We start from the raw sequence: 24,416 nt of genomic DNA, 5'->3' as shown, positions 1-24,416 counted from the left end.
ATGCTTGCAGAGTGGTCTGATCTGAGGCCACTAATAGCCAGTCATCCAGATAGGGAAAAATCGATAAGTTGTCTGAGATGAGCCACCACCACCGCTAAACATTTCGTGAAAACTCTCAGGGCTGAAGACAGGCCAAAGAGTAGAACCTTGTAGTGATAGTGCCTGTTCTGAGCTCGAAAACAAAGGTAGCGCCATGAAGAAGGGTGCATTGGTATACGGGAATATGCATCCTTCAGGTCCATAGAACATAGTCAGTTGTTGGGCTTTAGGAGGGGTAGGATGCTCTTGAGAGAGGTCATCTTGAACTTTTCCTTTTGGATGTGCTTGTTGAGGTTCTGTAAATCTAAGATAGGGCGAAGGCCCCCGGATTTTTTTGGAATGAGAAAATAATGGGAATAGAATCCTTGATTTTGTTGTGGAACGTTGAACTTGTAGATTCCTTATTTCTTCCTGGAGATATGGTAAGTGGGTCGATGTATTTCGGAGAGGAGGTACATGAGGAAAGGATGGAAGATTCATAAAGTTCAGGCGATAACCTTCCCTAACAACAATCTGAGGTGATCGCCTCCCAATTGGTGTAAAAATGTTGTAGGCGACCTCCTATGAATGGTGGTGGAAGTGGCTCGAGATAGCTCAAAAAGCCGGTGGTTGCTTCTGTGGAGCTGTGGTTCCTTGTTTATGTGATCGCTGATGGCGAGGGCGTCCACGCAATTGGTGAGGTTGAGATGAAAATCTTTGTTGACTATAGTGCTGTGAGCGGTAAGTATTGTAAGGTTTGAAAGATGCTCTTGGATAGGATTTTCTTCTATAAAAGGGTAACATTTCCTGGAGGCGGCATGAGAATCGGCAGGAGATATGAGGGAATGCACTGTCGTACTTTGCTCTTTTAAATGAGTTACAGTTTCTCCAAATTTATGCCCAAACAAGTTATCCCCATGCAAGGGATATCTGCCAACCTGTCGTGTATGTTTTCTCGAATTGCACTTGCTCTTAACCAGCCATGCGTCAGGCTGTTATAGCTGTAGCTGTTCTTATACAGGATTCGAAAGACTCGTAAACTGACCTAAGCAAGTGACGAAGACCTTCTTCCATGTCCGTGAAGACCTGCGGTAAGGTGTTATCAGCGGCTAGACAAACAGGGTGCAATTTTTGAAGACATTCAAACAAGTATTGGATCATGTAAAATTGGTGATGTTGTATTTTGGTTGTCAACATGGAGGAATGGTATACTTTACGGCCAAAGTCGTCCATAGACTTATGGTCTTTCCTTGGAGGTGAATTAACATGAAGCTTCGATCGTTTTGCCTTTGACAGTGCAGACTCCACAACAATACAGTTATGAGGCAACTGGGCAGAATCATAGATTGTTGAATTTCGCATTCTGTATTTAAGGTCTATTTTTCTAGATGCGGCTATAGTGGAAAAGGGTTTTTCCCACATTTTGTAGAGGACTCCATCCAAAACTGAATGAGGTGGTAAAGCTGTTGGTTCTGGTGGTATATCAAAAATTGTTAGTATACCAAGAACCTCTGACCTGGGATCTGGAACTTTTCCTGTCTCTACGTTTAGCAATTTTCCCACCTTTTCTATGAATTTTGCGTAGGACAGATCCTCTGGTGGTGAATAAGGTTCTGACAGACCCTCCGGTGGGTCGGAAGGCATGTCAGTGGAGGAACTTGGCGAAGATGATGTTCACTGAAAATCCGGGCTATCTGGATGAGTTGGAATTGGAGATGGTAAGTGCAGCTGAGTAGGTGTGTCGAGGTGATGCAGGTGGTGAAGATTGAGGAGATGCCCTTGGAGGCTGGGGGTGCGTAGACTCCAGATCTTGAAAAAACGTATTCAGAGCTTGTGAAATTTGTAGCATGGCCTTGGATGCTAGATGTTCTGGTTGTGGCTGTGATGGACCCAGTAATGGAATTGGTCTGGGAGGTAGTGCTGCCAAAAGAAGGTCTTGAGGCGTCGGCAATGGTTTGTGCTGTTTATGAAGAGGCGCCTGCAGTTGAGGGGAATGTCGTTTACTATGGGATGCTGATGACCATCCCGAGGTAGAACCGCCACTAAGTGAAGCCTCTCTAGAGGACCCAGAATCTTGATCAGCGAGGAGCTCTACTTCCACGTCGGAGTTTGTACTTGGTCGTTTTGATGTGATAGAATGACCAGAGAGCTCTGAGTGTGTAGAAGGAGCTTTATGTATATGTTTCGTCTTTTCTGTTTTCTTGAGGTGTTGTTTCTGCCCCTGAAGCAGCGACTGCATTGAAAAAAGCGTCTCGTGCGTCGGGGTTTGCGCCTGGCGCGCGGGATGTGCCGTGTCCTTCGCAGGTGTCGAGTGCTTCGAATGCTTTCTGTGCGTCAAAGATGCGCCGTAATCTTCTGGTGCTCCATATGCTTTGATGCATCAATAGTTTTTGGACGCTTCGATTTTGCATGCTCCGATGGCTTCGGCGCCGAGGAGTCCGGTTGAACGGGAACAGGTCCCTGTGTCCCGATCGGCTCATGAGGGGGTCTTAGAGGAAGAGGAGTCAAGGCCTCAACTCTTTTCCCCGGCCCTGAATGTATGTCAAACCTGGCCGTGGCGCCCAGGTCGGCGCGAAGATGATCCCCCAGCTCCAAAGAAGAGGCTCTCTTCAACGGCGTCTTCTTAGATTTCTTCACCGGTCCCATCGAAGATTGAGTTGATGGTGCCCTCAAACGCGCCATTTTCTCCACACATTGCCTTTGGGCCCGGGGGGACATAAAACCACAATCTCGGCATGAGGCGTGGTCGTGGTCCGGCCCTAGGCAAATGTAGCAATAGTTATGTCCATCTGTGATGGACATAACTTTGCCACATTGACAATACTTGAAACCTGATGGCTTCGGAGCCATCGCAGTGCCAAAAATGTTTCGAAAAAGTTGAGACAAGGAGGAGAGAAAAAACCCCGTGTGCGAACGGCTCGCGGAAAAAAAGAGACTGAGGAGAAAACGACAGAATCACACGGTAAGACAACCTTGAGCCGCACAGAGTTAAAACTCTGTCACTAACTGAGAAAAACTCCACCTACTCCGGTCACATGCACGCTCCCAGACAGCATGGCTAATTCAGCCCTGCTATCGATGGGAAAAATAAGCTTAGAGATGGGGTGTACTGATACAAAAAAAAGTTAGGGAGGAGGATTTTAATTGGTCTCTAGAATAGGAAGTTTGATCTAAGATTTGGGAAAAATCCTTCTTTATAATAAATTGTCACAAAGACAATATATTATATAGCCCATAGAATAATCTGGACACCCTTATTCAAAACAAGCAGGGAATAAATGTTGTCTATGATTTATACTGGCAAGAGGGGATTCCTTATATTGCACTGGCTCTGGATGTGACACACATATGGGTTTGATTGCTTCTATAATTTGTATTCCCTGCTCTTCTTGTTGGTGGCTCAGTTCCATGCAACATTCGCACTTCATAAACTTGGGCCCACACACCTCTTGCACCTGCAGTGATGGTGGATCATTACACACTGGCAGCTCATGGGCTTTTTCAAGCTGTTAATATCCTAGATAAATGTTTCATATATTGTGATTCACTGTCACAGGTACCAGACACAACACTGAATCTGCAGTTGTTTACTGCATCTTTTGACTGGCTGGGACTAAAGGAGTATTTTTGATACAGGCCATCTTTTGTTATATGCACAGATGTTGTTGGGCTATAGCAGTATTTTATGAGCGTCATTTTCAATAGAATGCTTAAGTCAGCACATATGTGTATAAAAGAATGTGCACAAAGTTATGTCTGTATTTTATAAATTGGGTAGCAGGAGTTGCACAGTTCATAAAATATCACATATCTCTGCCTAGAAGCTATGTGCGTATATTTCAGGAGGCATACAGTTTTTTTAATGCATTGAGCTACATAGTTTTTATACATATTTTACAAAAGTATGCCCATATATTTTACATGCAAAATAATTGTAACATGTAGTTAATTACTGCAGATAACATGTGGAGGAAGGTATTTTATAAAGTATACATGAACTTTTAAACACCAGTTCACCCTGACCCCTCCCATCACTTAAAATTGATCTTCCACCCAAAAACTCAAGACAAAAAATCAAGTGCGATTTCAGTTCCGAGATTCAATTAGAAGGTGTAAAAGACTGCACGAACTTCCAAACCCTGCCCCAGAACACTCTTAAATTGCCCCCGCTTTTCCCCTACAACACTTATGCACAACATTGTTAGTATGCACATACTTCCAGCCTTTGCAAAATACTACTTATGGGTATAACTTCTAATTTATGCACTGAAACCTTTTGAAATTACTCCCTCAGTTTTATGCACTGCAGCTGCATGTGTGAGTTCTGCATTGAAGAAGGGAGTCCCAACATGAACACACATGGAAGCCAGGGTTTGTGGTCCCTGGCCATTGGGCAATCACTCCAATGTTTAGACTATCGAGGGAAGGAGGCTATAAACTTGGGAGAAAGCTAAAAAATTAAAAGAAAGCAAATGTTGCTTACCTGTAACAGGTGTTCTCACAGGACAGCAGGATGTTAGTCCTCACATATGGGTGACATCACAGGATGGAGCCCAATCACGGAACACTTTTGTCAAAATTTCCAGAACTTTGACTGGCCCCTACTGGGCATGCCCAGCATGGCACAAACCCTGCAGCCAGCAGGGGTCCCCCTTCAGTCTTGTTTAAAAGCTACAGGTAGTGCCGAAAAATAAAATAAGAAAACGTTACGAACCCAACACCATGGGGTGGTGGGCGGGTTTCGTGAGGACTAACATTCTGCTGTCCTGTGAGAACACCTGTTACAGGTAAGCAACATTTGCTTTCTCACAGGACAAGCAGGATGGTAGTCCTCCCATATGGGTGAGTACCGAGCTGAGGATGTCTGAGAATGCACCAAATGTACCCAGGTGTGCAAGGCACTAGGACTGGGATAAAAATTTGGCTGAGGGCATCCTGAACCCTAATGGGCAGGCGGATGGGTGTTGGTACGTCACGTTGTAAATAGGTTACAAAGGACAGACTGGACGAAGATAGAATTTTGTCTTCCGGCCTTGTTCAAGCAATAGTGGGCTGCAAAGGTGTGGTGAGAACTCCAGGTGGCAGCCCTGCAAATGTCAGGAAGCAGCACCGATCGTAGGTGTGCTACTGAAGTCGCCATGGCCCTCACAGAGTGTGCTTTAACACGGTCTTGAAATGGAATGCCCACTTGTTGATAAGAAAAGGATATGCAGTCCGCCAACCAGGAAGACAGAGTCTGCTTACCCACAGGCTGCCCTAACCTGTTAGGATGGAAAGAGACAAACAGTTGAGTGCTTTCCCTGTGGGCAGCTGTACGGTCTAGGTAGAATGCTAGAGCCCGATTACAGTCAAGGGTATGCAGAACCTGTTCTCCTGGATTGGAATGGGGCCTGGGAAAAAAGGTAGATAGTATAATGGATTGATTGAGATGAAAGTCCAAAACTACCTTAGGCAAAAATTTAGGGTGAGTGCGGAGTACTGCCCGGTCCTGCAGAAGTTTAGTGTAAGGCGGATAGGTAACTAGAGCCTGTATTTCACTAACTCTGCGAGCTGAAGTGATTGCCAGTAGGAAAATCACTTTCCGTGTGAGATAGCTAAGATCACAGGATTTAAGAGACTCGAATAGTGATTTCATGAGCCGACCCAAAACCAGATAGAGGTCCCAAGAAGGGGCCGGAGGACACAGAGGAGGGTTGAGGTAAAGCAAGCCCTTCAGAAAACGTGTTACAAGGGGTTGTACTGATATGGGAACATCCCCGACACCTTTATGGAAGGCGGCTACCACACTGACAAGCATTCTGATGGAAGACGTTTTTAGACCTGACTCTGATAAGTGCCAGAGATAGTCCAAAAACTTCGTGATTGGACAGGTAAAGGGGTCAAGGGACTGAGAAGAGCACCATGACGTAAACCTGTTCCATTTGTAAGAGTAAGATTTTCTCGTGGAAGGCTTCCGTGAAGCAATCAGAACATGGGAAACTGGTTCGGAAAGGTTAAGTGGCTGAAGGATTAACCTTTCAATATCCATGCCGTCAGGGACAAGGCTTGAAAATTGGGGTGGCGGAGGCACCCGTCGTTTTGAGTGATCAGAAGCGGGTCCTTTCCTAAGGGAATGTGCCTGCGAATGGAGAGATCCTGAAGTATTGGAAACCACACTTGGCGTGGCCAGTGAGGTGCTATCAGGATCATGGTTCCCTTGTACTGACGTAACTTCACGAGAGTCTTCGAGACAAGAGGAAGTGGAGGGAATGCATAAAGTAGACCGGTTGCCCACGAGAGGGAGAATGCGTCTCTGGGCTGAGAGTGTTTGCTGCGAATGAGAGAGCAGAAGTTCTCTACTTTGCGGTTTTGAGGAGACACAAAGAGGATATCTGAGGATATCCCCATTGTTGGAAGATGGTGTTCGCTACTGAGGGGTTGAGAAACCACTCGTGCGGTTGAAAGATGTGACTCAGCTTGTCTGCCAACACATTGTCCACTCCCAGCAAGTAGGTGGCCCTGAAGTATATCGAATGGGAGAGAGCTTCCGCCCAGATCTGTGCAGCTTCCTGACACAGAAGGAAGGAGCCCATGCCTCCCTGTTTGTTAATGGACCACATGGCCACCTGGTTGTCCGTCTGGATCAGGATAACTTGATTTGAGAGGTGATCCTGAAATGCCCTGAGAGCATATCTGATTGCTTGAAGCTCCAGGAAATTTATTTGGTGTTTGGCTTCCTCTGGAGACCAAGATCCTTGTGTCTGCAGATTGGCCACATGGACTCCCCAGCCGAGGTTGGAAGCATCGGTGGTGAGAGTTAATTGAGGGTCTGGAGCCTGAAAGGGCAAGCTTTGGAGGAGATTGATCTGATTTTCCCACCAGGCAAGAGACTGACGGAGTGAGTCAGTTACATGGACAATGATCGACAGGGCTGAATGCTTTGAGTCCATTGAGACCTTAGAGTCCACTGCATGACTCTCATGGCCAAACAGGCCATTGGTGTGACCTGAACTGAGGACGCCATGTGTCCCAGGAGGATGAGAAAGTGGCGTGTAGTCGCGGAGTGCTGAGACTGCAGCTGGTGTGCAAGAGACATGAGGGTGAGAGCTCGCTGTCGAGGCAGAAAAGCGTTTGCCTGCAAGGTGTCCAAGTCTGCCCCAATGAACGACAAGGTTTGAGATGGGACTAAGGAGGATTTGTCGTAGTTGATGAGAAATCCCAATGAAATTAGAGTGTGTAAGGTTAGATTGAGGGACGACAGAGCAGCTTGCTGAGTGGGAGCCCTGATTAACCAATCGTCTAGATAGGGGTAGACGTGGACACCTTGAGTCCTGAGGAAGGCTGCAACTACTACGAGGCATTTTGTGAAGACTCGTGACGCAGACGCTAGGCCGAATGGAAGCACTCGGTACTGATAGTGCTTGGAGCCTACTAGAAACCTCAGGTATTTGCGATGAGATGGAGTTATCGCAATATGAGTGTATGCATCCTGGAGGTCCAGAGAGCAGAGCCAGTCTCCTCTTTGTAGAAGAGGAAGAAGCGAGCCTAAGGTTACCATTTTGAATTTCTCTCGCTGGAGTTACTGGTTGAGGGCCCGTAGGTCCAGAATAGGACGAACGCCTCCCGATTTTTTGGGGATTAGAAAGTACCGGGAATAGAATCCTAGGCCGTGCTGAGAGTAGGGTACGGGTTCTATTGCCTTGGACTGGAGAAGGAGGGAGACCTCCTGATCCAGAAGGATGGAGTGATCGGATGTTCTCCACGTCGGTAGAGGTGGGAGTCCGGTGGCACGGAGAGAAAGTTCAGATGGTAACCCTGAGCAATTATCGCCAGTACCCATTGGTCTGAGGTGATTGAGTGCCATATGCTGTTGAAGTGGCAGTAGACCTCCAACTGGTATGTGAGGCAATGGAAGCTGGCTGCTGCTCTCTAGGTAGAAGTCAAAAACCTGAAGCAGGACCTGGTTGAGGAGCTGCTTGTGGTTTTTGTTTCCGTTTCTGACGAGACTGGGCTTTTTGAAAAGGTCTCGTGGAACGGGATCTGGTTGGTGGCGGGTAGGACTTCTTCGGGCGGAAGAATGACTTCTTAAGAGTCCTTTCGGAAGGGCTGTTTTGAAGAGTAGTCAGAAGGAATCAGAGAGAGCTGTCTTAGGGTCTCATGATGGTCCCTAAGTTCCGCCACCGTCCGTTGAATCTGTTCGCCAAACAGATTATCTCCTACACAGGGTAGGTCTGATAACCTGCCTTGTACCTCAGGGGGAAGGTCGGAAGACTTGAGCTAGGCCCATCTCCTTGCCAAAATAGCGGCTGCAGATACCCTAGTAGCAGTGTCAAAGATATCATAAGATGATCTGATCTCATGCTTGCCTGCATCAAAACTCTTGTTTACTAGGGTTTGGAGCAGATCTTGAAATTGGTGAAGTAGGGAGTCTGTGAAATCTTGTATCTGCTTAAAAATGACCCTATTATATTGGGTCATATAGAGCTGATAAGCAGCTATTCGGGAGATCATTGATCCTTGGAAGACACGGCGACCAATGGCATCTAGAAACTTCTGTTCCTTGCCAGGGGGAAAAGAAGTGTGAGGCTTTGATCTCTTTGCTCTTTTCTGTGGAGATTCTACCACTACTGATTGGTGATCCAATTGAGTTTTCTGAAAACTCGGAGCTGACTGCACCAAATAGGTAGTGTCAGCTTTTCTGTGGACTGGAGCAATGGAGCCAGGATGTTCCTAGTTCTTCTTGAGGAGATCCAGAAGAACCTGGTGGATAGAGATGGAGGTTATTTCCTTGGGAGCATCCAGGAATTGTAGCAACTCCATCATCTGACGTCTATCATCCTGTTCAGTCTGTAATTGGAAGGGAACCAATTCAGACATTTCCTTCACAAAATTTATAAAGGAAAGGTCCTCTGGAGGAGAACGCTTTCTACTTTCAGTGGGTGAAGGTGGTGAAGGCAAATCATCGGTGTCTGGGGAGGAATCATCAGTCCAGGTATCATAGGGATCAGCACCTGCCCCTCTAGGAACTAGAGGAGGACGGGGTGGTGGGATACCCGAGGGTCCTGGTCTAGGCTCCGAAGGAATCGAAGGAATAATTGGAGGCACCAATGAAGGCATCTAAGGCACCGGCACAGGCATCGAGGGCATCGATGGATGGCTCAGTGGTGCCGATGGGCGTATCGGCACCGGTGGTTGGACCTGTGGCGATGGACGTATCGGCATCGATGGCTGAGGTAGAACTCCCGATGGAGGGATGCGGAACGGTGTTTCTCCTCCCGATGACAGAGTAAGCAGGGAGGGCACAGCAGCCATCAGAGACCCGGGGTCCATCGGTGGAAAAGCGGCAATGAGCGCTTCCATCCTGGAAAGCAGCGGTGCCAATGTTGCCAGAACCGGGTCGGTGGTCAGTTCCACAATTGGTACCAGTATCGGTGCCGGAGAAACCTGGAGTCATTGCATCGCCTTGTCGATGGCCTCCTGAACCATCCGATACAGTTTTTCTCAGAGACCTGGAGCAAGCAGCCCTGGCTCCAGCAAGAAAAAGAAGGCAGAGGTATAGCCAGAGGGACCACCGTTAAAGGCAGAGTCGCGGCTCCCGATACCCTGGGTATTTTATGACCTGGTCGCCAAAAAGGTCGGTGCCTTTTCTGGATGGGGTTTCTTCGACGACGGCTCGGACAATGGCGAGGTCGATGATTTTGCTCCCTCGATGGTCCGAGACTTTCGATGTCGATGGCGATGTTTGTCTCTGCGATCCCCTCGGTCCTGAGGGGGAGTAGAGGATGTCGAAGGCCGAGATGTCGTCGATGCCAGACAGTCACCGGCCGGTGGTCGATGCTGGCGCGAAGTTGACGGAGCCGGTTCTGACAACGTCCATGCAATGGACGGAGTCGGGATTTGAGCACGGAAGAGAAGTTCCATCTTGTCCATTCTGGCCTTGCGACCTTTCGGTGTCATTAGGGCACATTTGATGCAGGTCAAGACATCGTGCTCTCGTCCAAGACACATTACAAAGACTTTATGGGTGTCTGTGATGGACATGGTGCGATTACAGTCCGGGCACCGACGGAACCCCGACGCCATGGCCATGGTGAAGGAGGGACCCCTGTGGGGCAAATTAACTTTTAGTAATTCCGTGAGGAAAATTCCTGTCAGGAATCTCTGCAGAGCTCCTTAACCGCGAGGCTACTGCTGCGCGGACAAAAGAAGACTGAAGGGGGACCCCTGCTGGCTACAGGGTTAGTGCCATGCTGGGCATGTCTAGTAGGGGCCAGTCAAAGTTCTGGAAACTTTGACAAAAGTGTTCCGTGATTGGGCTCCATCCTGTGATGTCACCCATATGTGAGGACTACCATCCTGCTTGTCCTGTGAGAATAACTGATAAAATATTCTAATTAAAGAACTATGGAAAACATGGCTTCCGGAATGCTTTCTAACATAGATTTGTAGAGGAGGTGTGAGTAGGTGCAGGGCGTGTTTGGGGGAAACAGAGGACTTGAGTGTATGAAGGGGTACAGATGGGTTGTTTACAGGGATGGATGAGATGGTGTGTGGATGGGCGTAGCGGAGGCGTGTGTTTGGGATGAGGAAGGTATAGGGCTGTGTATAGTGTGGATGTGTGCAGCGAGGGGCTATATGGGGGGCATGAGGTATGGTGTGTTTTTGGATGGATAAGAGATTTGTGGCTAGGAAGAGTTTGTGGAAGGGTTGTGGGGGTATGGCTGTGTGTCTGTAAGTAACAGATGTGTTTGTGAGGGAGTATATGTGGGTGAAAGCTGTTATTATGGGGGTTGTGTGTGAACTGGCTATGTGTGGAGGAACTGTGTATGGGGGTGTATAGATGTATATGTATATGTGGGGGGATGTAAGTGGATATGTGTAGATGTCATGGTGTGTGTTAGGGGATAGATGGATATGTTCTGGCAGGTTTGTATGTGATGGCAGTTCTATAGGAGTGTAATGTGTAGTAGGGGAGTGTGGGATGTGTTTTGTTGGAGGGGAATGGCTGTGTGTTTGTGTGTAGCCGAGGGGTACATGTAAATGTAAATTTATTTTAAGATACCAATTTTCCATAAAATCAAGAGTATAAAATAAAATATAAAAACAAATAATAAAATAAACTTAATAAAAAAAATGTACAGTCAATAAAATATATGCCTCTTAATTAACTAATGCCAGAATCAATATAACAAAACCTAAGATCAATCAACCAAACAACACTAATAGAAGCTCAGAAACTGTCCTACAATCCTGACAGTTAATTAAAAACCTGAGGGGTAGATTTTAAACGGTGCGTGTGCTGATTTTATAACATGCGCGTGCTTGCGTGCGCACACATACGCACCAGATTTTATAATCCGCGTGCGTATGTGCAGGCGGCGTGCACAAGGGGGGTAAAATTTTGCAAATTCGTGCAGCAACAAGATCGGGGCGCCCCCAGTCTGCTTCAATTTAGGAGCGGACTGGGAGGGAACTTTCCTACCATCTACTCTAACCTCCCTTCCCTTTCCCCTTCCCCTCTCCTCCCCACCCTCTAAATCCTCCTTTTTTTTTTTACTTTTTTTCTTCAAGTTACTTCAGGGTCCGACCTGAAGTAAATTGCGTGCGCCGGCAGCTGGCCAGCGCGCGAAGCTCCAGGACAGCAGTGAATGGCGCTGTCCCGGCCTGCCCCGCTCCATCCCCTGGACTGCCCTCCAGCCCGCCCATTTGTCAAGGCCCGGCACTTATGCGCGTATCACCACTTACACATGTGACTGGGCCCTTTTTAAAATGCGCGCAGCATGCGCAGGGCCCAGCCACGTGCATAAGTGGCAATTTTTACGCGGGCGGCAGATTTAAAATCCGGCCATGAGTGAATAACCAGGATTTAACACGTATCCACAAATTTAAAGGAAGAGAATTCCATAATAATGGCATCTAGTATTGAAAGTCTGTGTGTGTGCGTGTGTGTGTGCATGGGTTTAGGGAGGGTGAACTGAGAAGCTGTACCATTTACTTTGCCATCTATGGAGGGTGTAGGTGTGTGCTGGGAGCAGGAGGGTATGTGTAGGGGTATTTATGCGGGGATATATTTTGGGAAGGATGTGGGCAGGCTCTGTGCATGTGTATACTTTGGAAGCATCTTTTTGTGCTATCCTTCACCATCTGCATCAGTTATTTTTCCTGTCTCTATTTTCTGCCTGTGTTGCTCTGTGGCAAAGTGCTGGAAAAGTGATGGGGGTGTTCTGAATGGATAAGCATTCTAATAGTTCAGCTTCTAACAGTTTCCCACAGAAAGCAATGGGGATTTTTTTTTTTTTGGAGGCACGGTTTTCTGAAAATACTGACCTGATATTTCTGGTTTTAAAATTTGTCCAAGATAGTCACATTCTCTTTCTGTATGCCAAATCTCATGAATTTTCATCCCTGTTTTGGAGAATTATTATGCTTACAGACAGACAGATGGACATCGATCACTTTTATATAATTCTTTCCAACATTCCATATGTTGGAAAGTATAAAAATGAGAAAAAAATTCTCTTTAAATAGTTAAAAGACCTAAATCATATTTGACGATATTCAATTAACATCCTCAATCACACATATAACCACCTACTTTATTTCTTCTCAGTTATGGCCTTGCTATCTTAATTCAAAGCTTTTTATTTGATTGGTTGTGTATCTTGTTTGTTCCTCTTTACTAGATTGTGAGCTTCAAGTAGTTGGGGCTATCCATTATGTTTCTCTGTACAATGCTACATACATCTGGTATGAGCTATACCAAGGTCAGAGCATTCTCTGGTCCTTGAATGCTGCAAAAAGGTCTGGTTTTAAGGATATCCACAATGAATATGCATGAGATAAATTTTCTTACAATGGAGGCAATGCATATTCATTGTAAATATCCTGAAATCCAGACCTATTTGCAGCACTCGAGGACCGCAGCTGCCTATCCCTGCACTATACACATGATTAATAAAACAACTGATGTATGGTAAGGGAATCAAAATACAATCTGTATGTGTTAGCATATACTATTATTTCTTGACTTATGGAGCCCAATATTCAAAACATGCTGAATGCTAATTAGCCGGATAAGTAACTACTTATCTGGCTAAGTGGCAGCCGCTGATTATCCGGCTATGTTCAGTGGCCGCCACTTATCAGCTAAGTAGACAGCTAGATATCCAATGTGTGGGCAATAGGCATAACAGGACAGTGCTACTTAGCTGGATAACTTAGCTGGATAAATGCCGATATTCAGACTTTTCCAGTTAAGTTATTCGGATAAGTCAGACCTGCCATAGAGAAGGTCTAACTTATCCAGATATAACTTGTCCAGCTAAGTAGCGCTTTTTGTTGGGATATTCAGCAGCGTAGCTGTATTGTTAAATATCCAAAGTAAATTATCCGTATAAGTCTTATCCAGCTAACAGGCCGATTCAGTAAAAACGCCCGCTCTCCCGGCGCGCACACTGGCCACTCGCCGGTGCGCGCAATACAGTATGCAAATGAGGTGGTGCGGTAGAAACAGGCAAAAGGAGGCGCTAGGGACACTAGCGCGTCCATAGCGCCTCCTTTTAGCCTGGAGCGGCGACTGTCAGCGGGTTTGACAGCCGACGCTCAATTTTGCCGGCGTCGGTTCTCGAGCCCGCTGACAGCCACGGGCTCGGAAATCGGACGCCGGCAAAATTGAGCGTCCGGTTTTCGGGCCCGACAGCCGCCGGCCCATTTAAAATTTTTTTTTTACTTTTTTTTACCCTTCGGGACCTCCGACTTAATATCGCTATGATATTAAATCGGAGGGTGCACAGAAAAGCAGTTTTTACTGCTTTTCCGTGCACTTTCCCGGTGCCGGCAGAAACTAGCGCCTACCTTCAGGTAGGCGCTAATTTCTTAAAGTAAAATGTGCGGCTTGGCTGCACATTTTACTTTCTGTATCGCGGGGAATACCTAATAGGGCCATCAAAATGCATTTGCATGTTGAGGGCCCTATTAGGTGCCACGGGTTGGACGCACGTTTTCCGCCCCTTACTGAATAAGGGGTAAGGGAAAACGCACGTCCAAGAGCATGTTAACAGTGCGCTCCGTCGGAGCACACTGTACTGTATCAGCCTGTTAAGTAGATGTTCAGAAATGAATATCTATCTCATGCAAATTAATTTTGGGAACTACATTATACCAAAATTATAAACTTTTGTTTTGTTCTATACTTCCACTGTTAAAACATCCTTGATTGTACTGCGACATTTAAAAAAAGTGGTATGCAAATAACTAAAAATTAAATTGTTAGCATGTCAGGTGAGTTGAAGCAACAGAATCAATGTATGCGCTGGAAAAGAGCACTCACTCAGTGCTGGTTTGGAGAAGAATGCTTTTTGAAAGAAATCTAGTCTTCATTTTTGACAGCAGAACCATGTGTCCTTCTTGCTTCTGGTAATTTTGAGGGTATTATAATTTTGAAAAACTTTTGGTTTTCTCGACAAATTCTCTCGCTTTCTGGGATTTACAAACTTCTCCAACATATTTGTCACATCACAGGAACAATTAAAAAATAACAAAAAAATTAGTATTTCAATAGAGCTGACCCAGTGTCCGCAATGTTGAAATGCTTTGCCACAGGTATCTAGATAACATTGGTAAGTTTCCCCAAACTCTGCCAGCTGCTTACCTTTGGTGGTTTGAAAGGATAATCTGTAGGAAAGTGAATAGTCAGGAAGAAAACACCACCTTGGTAAGGGCTATCATTCTAGAATGACAAAATGTCAGGCATCAAGTCATCAGAGAGAACCGGAAAAAAAAATCAAATGAGAGAGAGAGAGAGAGAGAGAAAAGAGAAAGCAAGACAAGATGAAGCAGATAGACATGCTACTCACCGGCCCCATGATGGTGGCCTGCCAATGGAACACTAAAAAGAGGGGGAAAAAGCAAAAAAAAAGGTAACGACACACAAGTTAGAACTCCTTCATCCAGCAGGTCCCCCAGCAAACAGTCACATCGATAATATATGTGTGCACTCCACTTAGGATTTCTGCCTCATTCCAAGATACCTTAACTAAAGCTCATGAAACTTCCCTGCCCACTTTTCCAAGCTATTTACTTGGAAGATTTTAAATGTCCTAAAACAAAAACTGAAAATCTTTATTTCCACCCAGTGACTAAGGCTTTCCTGCAAATCTTTTTAACAGACTAGGTCACTGAGAATAAACCTTTCCCAGCTCAGCTGCCTTTTGTAAGTGAAATGTCTAGAATTTCCAGCTTGGTGAGTACCCAGAAATCATCATCAGTTGAGAGCTGTGACTTTTGATGATCAAGTGAATTTGCCACAAGTGCGGTTCTGGGCCTTTATAAGAGGTTCATCAGTTTTCTTGGATTGTGCATGAAGGTTTCACTACTAGGAATCTTTTTCTAGACTTTTAATATATCTGCCTAGCCAACAAACATTTGGTAAAAGGTATCATAAGCAAGTTCACTTTTGAGTTGAAGGTGTGACAAAATACACTTTTGGTATCCTTAAAGAAGTTTCCAGAATAGATGTGTTTTTATAAGGTCCAAAAAAAAAGCAAGCTAGGTTGTCCTGGAAACAAAAAAAAATACTGGCAGATAGGAACTGCAAGGGCCTTCAAGACTGCCCATTCCTAGTGCAAAGCAGAGTTGCTTACCTGAAACAGGTGTTCTCCCAGGACAGCAGGATGTTAGTCCTCACAGATGGGTGACATCATCAGATGGAGCCCTGTCACGGAATACTTTTGTCAAAGTTTCTAGAACTTTGACTGGCACACTGAGCATGCTCAGCATGCCACCAACCCTGTGGCCACACGGGGTCCCCCTTCAGTCTTGTTTTATAGCAAAAGTAGGAGCGAAAAATAAAATAACAAAGCGAAAGCGAATCCAACTCCACAGGGTGGCGGATGGGTCTTGTGAGGACTAACATCCTGCTGTCCTGGAAGAACACCTGTTACAGGTAAGCAACTCTGCTTTCTCCCAGGACAAGCAGGATAGTAGTTCTCACAGATGGGTGAATAGCAAGCTGCAGGCTGCTCCCAGAACAGCCTGGGCCAACAGACACCTAATAACGTGCAACAAGAACAACAACAGGGGTGCTATTGGCAACAAAGGGGCAGCCTGAACACCAGTTGGGGCCCTAGGTAGGAAGATTTGGGTTGTTGCACTGGAAACAGATTACGGAGGACAGATTGGCCAAAGACACTGTCCTGTTGACCATCCTTATCCAGACAGTAATGGGCTGCAAAGGTGTGAAGGGAACTGCACGTCGCGGCTTTGCAGATTTCAGAAACAGGCTGCTCGGATGTGTGCCACTGACGCTGCCATGGCTCTCGCTGAATGCGCTTTTACTGGGCCCTCTAGCGGAAGGCCTGCTTGCTGGTAGCAGAAAGCAATAACGTTCGCCAACCAATTAGAGAGGGTCTGCTTGCCTACTGCAACTCTTAGTCTATTCTTATCGAAGGATACAAAGAATTGGGTGGACTGCCTGTTGGCTGCGGTGCGCTCTAAATAAAAGGAGAGAGCACGCTTGCAGTCCAAGGTATGCAGAGCCTGCTCATCTGGGTGTGAGTGTGGCCTCAGGAAAAAGTGGGCAAAACAATGGACTGATTTAGGTGGAAGTCCGTCACTACCTTAGGCAGGAACTTAGGGTGAGTGCACAGTACTACCCTGTCGTGGAAGAACCTCGTGTAAAGCGGATAGGTTACCAGGGCCTGCAGCTCACTGACTCTGCAAGCAGAAGTAACCACCACGAGGAAGAGGACTTTCCAAGTGAGGTGCTTGAACTCGCAGGAGCGCAGGGGCTCAAACGGAAGGCGCATGAACCGTTTCAAAACTAAGTTGAGGTCCCATGCCACAACAAGAGGGCATAGTGGAGGCTTTAGTTGTAGTAAGCCTCTCATGAAGCATTTCACTAGGGGTTGCACCGAGATTGGGGTATCACCCACCCCTCGGTGGTATGCGCTAATGGCACTCAGATGTACCCGAATTGAGCTGGTCTGTAGACCGGACTCCAAAAGGCAGCAGAGGTAGTTCAAAAGGGTCATTGTGGGGCAAGAGAAGGGGGTCAATGCCTTCTTGCGTGCACCACGAGGAGAACCTTTTCCACTTTGTCCGATATGACTTCCGCGTGGAAGGCTTTCGCGAAGCTACTAGGACCTGCGAGACACTGGCCGAAATGTTGAGGGGCTGGAGTATCAGGCTTTCAACATCCAGGCTGTCAGGGATAGGGACCGGAGCTTTGGGTGGCGTAGCCTGCCCTGATGTGATGAGGTCGGGCAAGATGCCCAGGTGAATGGGTTCCTGGACAGAGAGGTCGCGGAGTATGGGGAACCAGACCTGATGCGGCCAATGTGGCGTTATGTGGATCATGGAGCCTCGGTCCTGCTGTAGCTTCACAAAAGTCTTGGTTATTAGCAGAATCAGAGCGTACACATATAGCAGACCCATGCTCCAGGAGTGGGTGAAGGCATCCATGGATGGTGTCCTTCGATTCCCCTATAGGGAGCAGAATCGTTCCACCTTGTGGTTCTGCGAGGATGCAAAGAGATCGACGTCCGGCTGACCCCACCAGCGGAAGATCCTGGTCGCCACATAGGGATTCAGAGACCTCTCATGGGGCTGGAATTTCCGGCTGAGGCTGTCCGCCACTACATTTCTGTGTGTCTGCCAGATAGGTGGCTCGCAGGAGCATGGAACGCGACAGGGCCCAGGCCCAAATCTGTGCCGTCTCTTGGCACAGCAGGTAAGAAGAGCCTGTGCCCCCCTGTTTGTTGAGGCACTACATGGCTACGTGGTTGTTCATCTGGATTAGGATGACCTTGTTAAGACAGGGAGTCCTGGAATGCGTAGAGGGCGTACCGCATCGCCCGGAATTCCAGGAAGTTGATCTGGCAGGCCGCCTCGGCTCTTGACCACATCCCTTGTGTGTGGAGGCCGTTGACATGGGTGCCCCAGCCCAGGTTGGAGGCATCGGTGGTGAAAGTTATTTGAGCAGCTGGGGGCTGAAAAGGTAGCCTTTTGTTCAAGTTGGTTTTCTGCATCCAACAGGCGAGGGAGAGCCGAAATGGAGTGGTTATGTGGACCTATGCCGAGAGTTTTTGAGAGGTTTGGCTCCATTGAGATCGCAGGGTCCACTGCATGACTCTCATGGCTAGGTGGGCCATTGGGGGTGACGTGGACAGATGATGCCATGTGCCCCAACAACCTGAGGAGCAGATGGGCAGAGGTCATCCGCTGGCGTCGGATGAAGGCCGCCAGGTTGGTTATGCATTCGTTGGAAGGAACGCCTTGGCCAAAGTCGTGTCCAGGTCTGCCCCGATGAATGACAGTTTTTGAGACGGAGTCAAGTGGGATTTCGGGTAGTTGACCAGGAAACCCAGTGACTGAAGGAGTTGTAAGGTTAAGTGGAGGGACTGAAGGGCTCCCTCCTTGGACAAGCTCTTGATGAGCCAATCATCAGATATGGGAATACATGTACGCCGCTTTGGCACAACTGTTCTCAGACAACTGCCAGGCACTTTGTGAATACCTGGGGCACGGAGGCAAGCCCGAAGGGGAGATACCTCTACTGGAAGTGACGGTGACCCATGACGAACCGCAGATATTTGCGATGAGGTGGGAAAATCGCAATATGTGCGTAAGCGTCTTGTAGATCCAGAGAGCACAGCCATTCCCCATGCTGCAGTAGCGGGTGTCCAGGGACACCATTTTGAACCGCTCTTTGTACAGAAACTTGTTTAAGGCTTGAAGGACAAGGATGGGACGGAGGTTGCTTGTCTTTTTTGGGATGAGAAAATAGCATGAGTAGAACCCATGGCCTCACTGGGTCCGGGGAATTGGTTGCACAGCTCTGGACTGTAGCAGGGCAGAAAATTCTAACTCGAGGGCCACTGTTTGATCAACCAGACTTCACGACGGAGAAGGTGGGGAGTCTGGCGGCACCGCAAGAAGAATGAGGTGGTAACCATGGGCTATGATGATAATACCCATCAGTTGGTGGTGATTGGTATCCAATTCCTGGCGAAGCGGCACAGACGACCTCCGACAGGTGGGTTGGCAGGTGCAAGCAGGGGGAGTTGGATTCTGCTCTCTGGATGTGAGTCAAAATTCAGCTGCAGGGCTAGGCTGGGGAGCTGGCTGTGTCCTAGGTGCCCTCTGTTGGCGAGGATTTCCTCGATGAGAGGGCCGAGTTGTACGAGCCTGTGATGCTGGGGGGTAGTATCTCCATGATTTGTAGAACTATTTTCTGGTGTCCCTCCGTGGACCACATCGGGCCGCTGAGGGGGCATCGGTGGTAGCAGAGAGCTGACGCAGGGTCTCATGGTGATCCTTGAGTTGAGCCACTGCGTCACTGATTTTATCACCAGTTTCTCTCCTGTACAGGGGAGGTCCGCCAATTTGAGGCCTTAAGCCAGGTCCAGCATCTGGCACAAATGCCAGCTGCTGAGATTCTTGAGGCCATTTCGAAGGCATCATAAGCCGCCCTCACCTCATGCTTTCCGGCTTCCAACCCCTTTTGGAGTATGGAGTCCAGACCCTCCTGAAACTGCTATGGCAGGGTTTCCAAAAACTCTTGGACTTGTTTCCAAAGGTTTTGATTATACTGGGTCATATAAAGCTGGTATGCCGCTATGCGAGAAACCAGCATAGATCCCTGGAAAACCCATCAACCAAGGGTGTCCAGGGCTCTTTGGTCTTTTCCCGGAGGGGCAGAGGAATGAGGGCAGGTCCTATTGGCTTTCTTCTGGGCTGACTCTACCACCACTGACTGGTGGGGCAACTGGCTTTTTTGAAAACCTAGGGCCTGTTGCACTAGGTACTTGGCATCAGTCTTTTTATTGACCGGAGGCACAGTACCGGGATGTACCCAAAGATGGTGCAGGAGGTCTAGGAGAACCTCATGGACTGGGATAGCCATGACCTCTTTCAGAGTGTCTACAAACTGTAGGACCTCCAACATCTTGTGGCAGGCATCTTCCTCTGTTCCAAGTTCCAAGTCTCCATTTCCCTTACAAAGCTAGCAAAGGAGAGGTCTTCCAGGGGTGAGCGCCGTCTCTCCTCTGGGGGAGAAGGTTCTGAAAGAAGGTCCTCAGAAGCCTCTGAAGAATGGTCCTCGGAAGCATCACCCCATGGGTCTTCAGGGACCTCTTCCTCACCAGAGATGTGACTGGGTCGAGGAGAGAGGGCTAACCCCAGAGTATGGGGTGGAGGTACCAATGGGCAGCACCGATAATGGTGGTGCTGGCACCGAGGGCACCGGGACGCCAGGGCACCGGAAGGCCCGATGGTCCAGGTACGGGATCTGGCATCGCTGGTCCCACCGCATCTTCCTCGTCTGAGGAGCCCGGGATTGGGATGGAGACCGGGGGAGGTATCGGTGGTTGGCTGTGCACCGGAGGCCTGGCTGGTACGGGCTGCATCGGCAGAGTACCGAGGAGGACATCCAGCTTTTCAAGAAGAGGTGCCAACATGGATGTCGCCGGTTCCGATGCTGGTATGGGGGCTGATGTTGGTAGTGATTGAAAACCCCGAAGGGCGTTGAGCACTGCCTGTTGGACCATGCTGTCCAACTCCTCCCGGAACAAGGGTGTGGACAGAACCGACCCTGGAGGAGGAGGCAGGCTAGGCTTCACTGGAGCATTCATGGGAGTCTGTGGGGGCTCGGTGCCCGTCACCGTTACCAGTGGGGAACGCCTTGGGCTCCCGGGTCCAGAGGAGGATGCGGGCTCCTCTCCCCAGGGCCTCTTCGGAGGAGGCTTGGTCGAGGCCGATGCCAGTCCGGTGTCGATGCCAGCACCGGACGGAGATGTGTGTCGGTGCCGGTGGTGATGCTTCCCATGGTGCTTGGTCCAATCCTTCTCCGGCGCAGAGGATGACGATGCGGAAGCCTTGGGATGGATCGATGCCGGCGAAGGTTGGTCTCCTGCTCCTCGGTCCTCCCGGCGGGGCTTCGATGGAGAGGGACCAGAATCAGATGGACCCCCTCGACCTGATGTACCCATCACCAGAGTCGATGGAGCAGGTTGCTTGGGCCCAAACAAGTGCTCCATCTTCTCCAGGCAGGCACGCTGGCCTTTGGGGTGTTCTGGGTGCAGCTCGGACATCGACGGACGTCATGGGAAGGTCAGAGGCAGAGGATACACACAAGGGAGGAGGAATAGCCTAGTGGTTAGAGCAGTGGACTATGAACAAGGAGACCAAGGTTCAAGTCCCACTGTCGCTCCTTGTGACCTTGGGCAAGTCACTTTACCCTACATTGCCTCAGGTACAAAATCTTAGATTGTAAGCCCTCTGGGGATAGAGAAATACCTACAGTACCTGAATGTAAACCGGTGTGATATCTCAATTGAGATCGAATGTCGGTATATAAAAACAATAAATAAATTGTGCGGGTCCGTTATGGACTTGGGGCACTTCCTAAACCCGGTCGCCATGGTAAAAATAGGCGGCGTGCGGTCAGTGACCAACAGTCACCATGAAGAAAATAAATGGGAATCGACCGCAAAAACGCGAAGTGAACTCACCGAAAACGTCGGAGGAGTTGATGCACGATGGGGGACCTCGACACAGGGTAGAGAGTGAAGGTAAACTTCAAAAAATTTCTGTGAGGAATATTGTGAGGAAAAACTCACATAGAGCTCCAAGAACCGCGAGGAAAATGTTGCGTGGAAAAAAAGAGACTGAAGGGGGACCCTGTGTGGCCACAGGGTTGGTGGCATGCTGAGCGTGCTCAGTGTGCCAGTCAAAGTTCTAGAAACTTTGACAAATGTATTCCGTGACAGGGCTCCATCTGATGATGTCACCCATCTGTGAAGACTACCATCCTGCTTGTCCTGGGAGAATACAACAGAGCCTGCCCCATCTCAGGCTTGACCCTCACTCTCTCATACCTTCTGTGCTTATCCTAGGCTTTCTTGAATGCTGTGATTGTTTTGGCTTCCACTGCTATATTCTGCATATCTCAGCAGTGCTAGGTGGCCTGACTCTGGAGATGCAATATCAGCTCCTTCCATCCCCCTCAAACATCCTCCTGTTTGCTAGCGGTGGCAGGCCAGGGGAAGGCATACATAATGAATGGTGTTGCAAACCATTCTTTACATGGTTGTTCTGAATTAGGCATTACCACCTCTATTAAGGTATTTAATTTCTCTTTGAAAGATTCTGTTTCTTTTTCTCTGGCACTCTTCAGGGGTACTTGCATACAAACTTTGTCATTTTTCAACTTAAAAGGATAGATTTTAAGAAAAACAAACACAGAAAAAATAAAATGCTGCTCATACACATGTGCAGTACACAAGTCACTTACACTGAAACAAGCAAGCATACAAAGGTTTCCAAGTTCAAATTTAACACACCTGTACTAGGAAGATGTACAACTGAGTTTTTCATGCACCAAAATCCATGTTCTGCAGTAAAACTAATCCAGCCACATCTCTAAACCATGATCTTCAGCAAATTATGTAGGGCTAAGGTCTATAGATACTCTTTAGCCGGACTTTTCAAGGTGGACTCATGTACATAAAATTCCCAGGTTGTGCTGGTATGCATATGGACATATGCACAGGAATTTAGCACCTGCTCCCTAGAAGGTATAACTTTGTATGTACGTATATATGCACACTTTCAAAAATTGAAAGTATACATATGTAAATGCTTTCCCCACCACAAATGCACTCCCTGAAATACTTTCCCCACCACAAATGCACTCCCTGAAACACCTATCACGAGTGCAAGGAAAAATACACGCAAAATCGTGTTTTGCATGTCCTTTTCCCCACACAACCCTCCCTACCTTTTCAGAAGGCAATTTACACACATAAATCCTCTTGAATATTATCTCCCACGAGGTGCTCTCTGGAAATGGCCAGGATATATCTAAGCTCAGACAATGTATACCTATTGCACAAATCACTACCTAAATTAATTCTGGATCCAATTTCTGTTTCTTTGGACCAGAGATTTTGCTTATCACCTCTTCTAAAAGATCTATCATTTTTCTAAGATCAATATGAAGGGAGCGCTTCCCCACAAATCTCTACAAAATGTTAGGCAGCTGCCTGTCTTGTATCTGGTTCTAATCATGCTAATGCATGTCCTGAAACCAGAGAGACAACAGGCACTTAAGTACATGGGACTATTTATTTTTAGCTCTGCTGTAACACAGAACTGGAGTTTCAGACAATGGCTCTTGGAAGGGATTTTTAGAATCTCAAAAAAGGTGGCAAGCCAGTAGCTCAAATAGTAGTGTTGCAAGCTGCCAAGCAAAGGGTACCCTGGTTCGATTCCTGGATCAGGTCAGCATCATTAAGGATGATACCTGGTGGCCATGATACAGGATTGCAGGAGTCCTGGTACATGGTTCCTGGCCTCAGGACCGTTACTGCAACAATGGGAGGTGAGTCTATTAGAATAGAGGAAACATCCCAGAGTAGTTGTGAGTGAGTGAAGGTTCATGGTGCCAGATCCCAACCCTGGTTCTGACTGAAGTAGAAGAAAAAAGAAAGGAGGAACTACCAGGAAAACTACCCAAAGGAAAAAAATGTTGTGAATCTGCCCGCACCCGCGGACAGATTCCCTACCTTCTCTCTTCCCTGACACGGCAGGACGCTGCTGACTCTGTTCACCATGGCCCGGAGGCCGTGGCCGTCTCCTGGCCTGCGCGGCAGGGCTGACGCTGAAGCTCCTCCTTCGCAGCAGGGAGCCGCTGCCGGGGTCCTTGCGGTGCAGGGAGGCCACCTCTATCAATGCCTGCCTTCTTCGCGGCCTAGTGCTGCTGCTGAGACCTGCGTAGTGCCACCGCCGAAGTCTCTCTTGAGCGGCAGGGAAGAGCCACTGCCGCTCCGGTCATCGTGCAGCCTCGAGGCCACCCTGAAGCCTGCCTGCCTGTCTCCACGCTGAGGTGCAGGACAGCACCGCTATCCATGGTGCTGCCTCTCTCTTCAGCCTTTCCTTAGGCGCCGGCGCACGCCTCTTCACTCCATTTACAGGGCCAGCCACAGGAAGTGCTGCTGGCTCCTTCTGATGATGACTTCTCGCTTCAGCCCTATAAAAGGGATGATTCCTCTTCAGTCTCTCATCGCCTTCGGATCGGGTTCCACAGTCGTCGGTGTCTTCTGACCAGTCCAGGTCCTCCGTGGTCTCCTTCTGCTTTGACGGCTTCGTCTCCATGTCTCTGTTGTCTTTTGTCCAGGGCTTCAGTTGTCTTCATGTTCCAGATCTCTTTTGTCCAGCTATTCAGTCGTCTCCATGTTCCAGTTGTCTGTCGTCCAGGTTTTCAGTTGTCTCCATGTTCCAGATGTCCTTTGTCCAGGTCTTCAGTCCTCTCCGTGTTCCAGATGTTCTTCGTCCAGGTCTTCTGTTGTCTCGATGTTCCTGATGTCCTTGCCTTTGTCTCTGCCTCCATGCCTTGGTCCCCAGATGTCCACCTTCCTGGT

General features: G+C 48.0%; 1 protein-coding gene across 3 annotated transcripts in view; it reads right to left on the bottom strand.

Annotated features, from left to right (window-relative positions):
• Positions 1-24,416, bottom strand: part of UBE2D4 (ubiquitin conjugating enzyme E2 D4 (putative)) — a 208,269-nt gene that overhangs the window by 95,091 nt on the left and 88,762 nt on the right. For all 3 annotated transcript variants that reach the window (XM_029604172.1, XM_029604171.1, XM_029604173.1), the window contains exons 3-4: positions 14,853-14,884; positions 14,648-14,725 (exon numbers count right to left, since the gene is read on the bottom strand). In XM_029604172.1, the coding sequence (XP_029460032.1) occupies positions 14,648-14,725; positions 14,853-14,884 (110 nt within the window). The remainder of the gene's footprint in view (positions 1-14,647; positions 14,726-14,852; positions 14,885-24,416) is intronic.

Source organism: Rhinatrema bivittatum, chromosome 5 (genome assembly GCF_901001135.1).
Source record: "Rhinatrema bivittatum chromosome 5, aRhiBiv1.1, whole genome shotgun sequence".
NCBI lineage: Eukaryota > Metazoa > Chordata > Amphibia > Gymnophiona > Rhinatrematidae > Rhinatrema > Rhinatrema bivittatum.
This window is presented reverse-complemented; position numbering and strand designations above follow the sequence as displayed.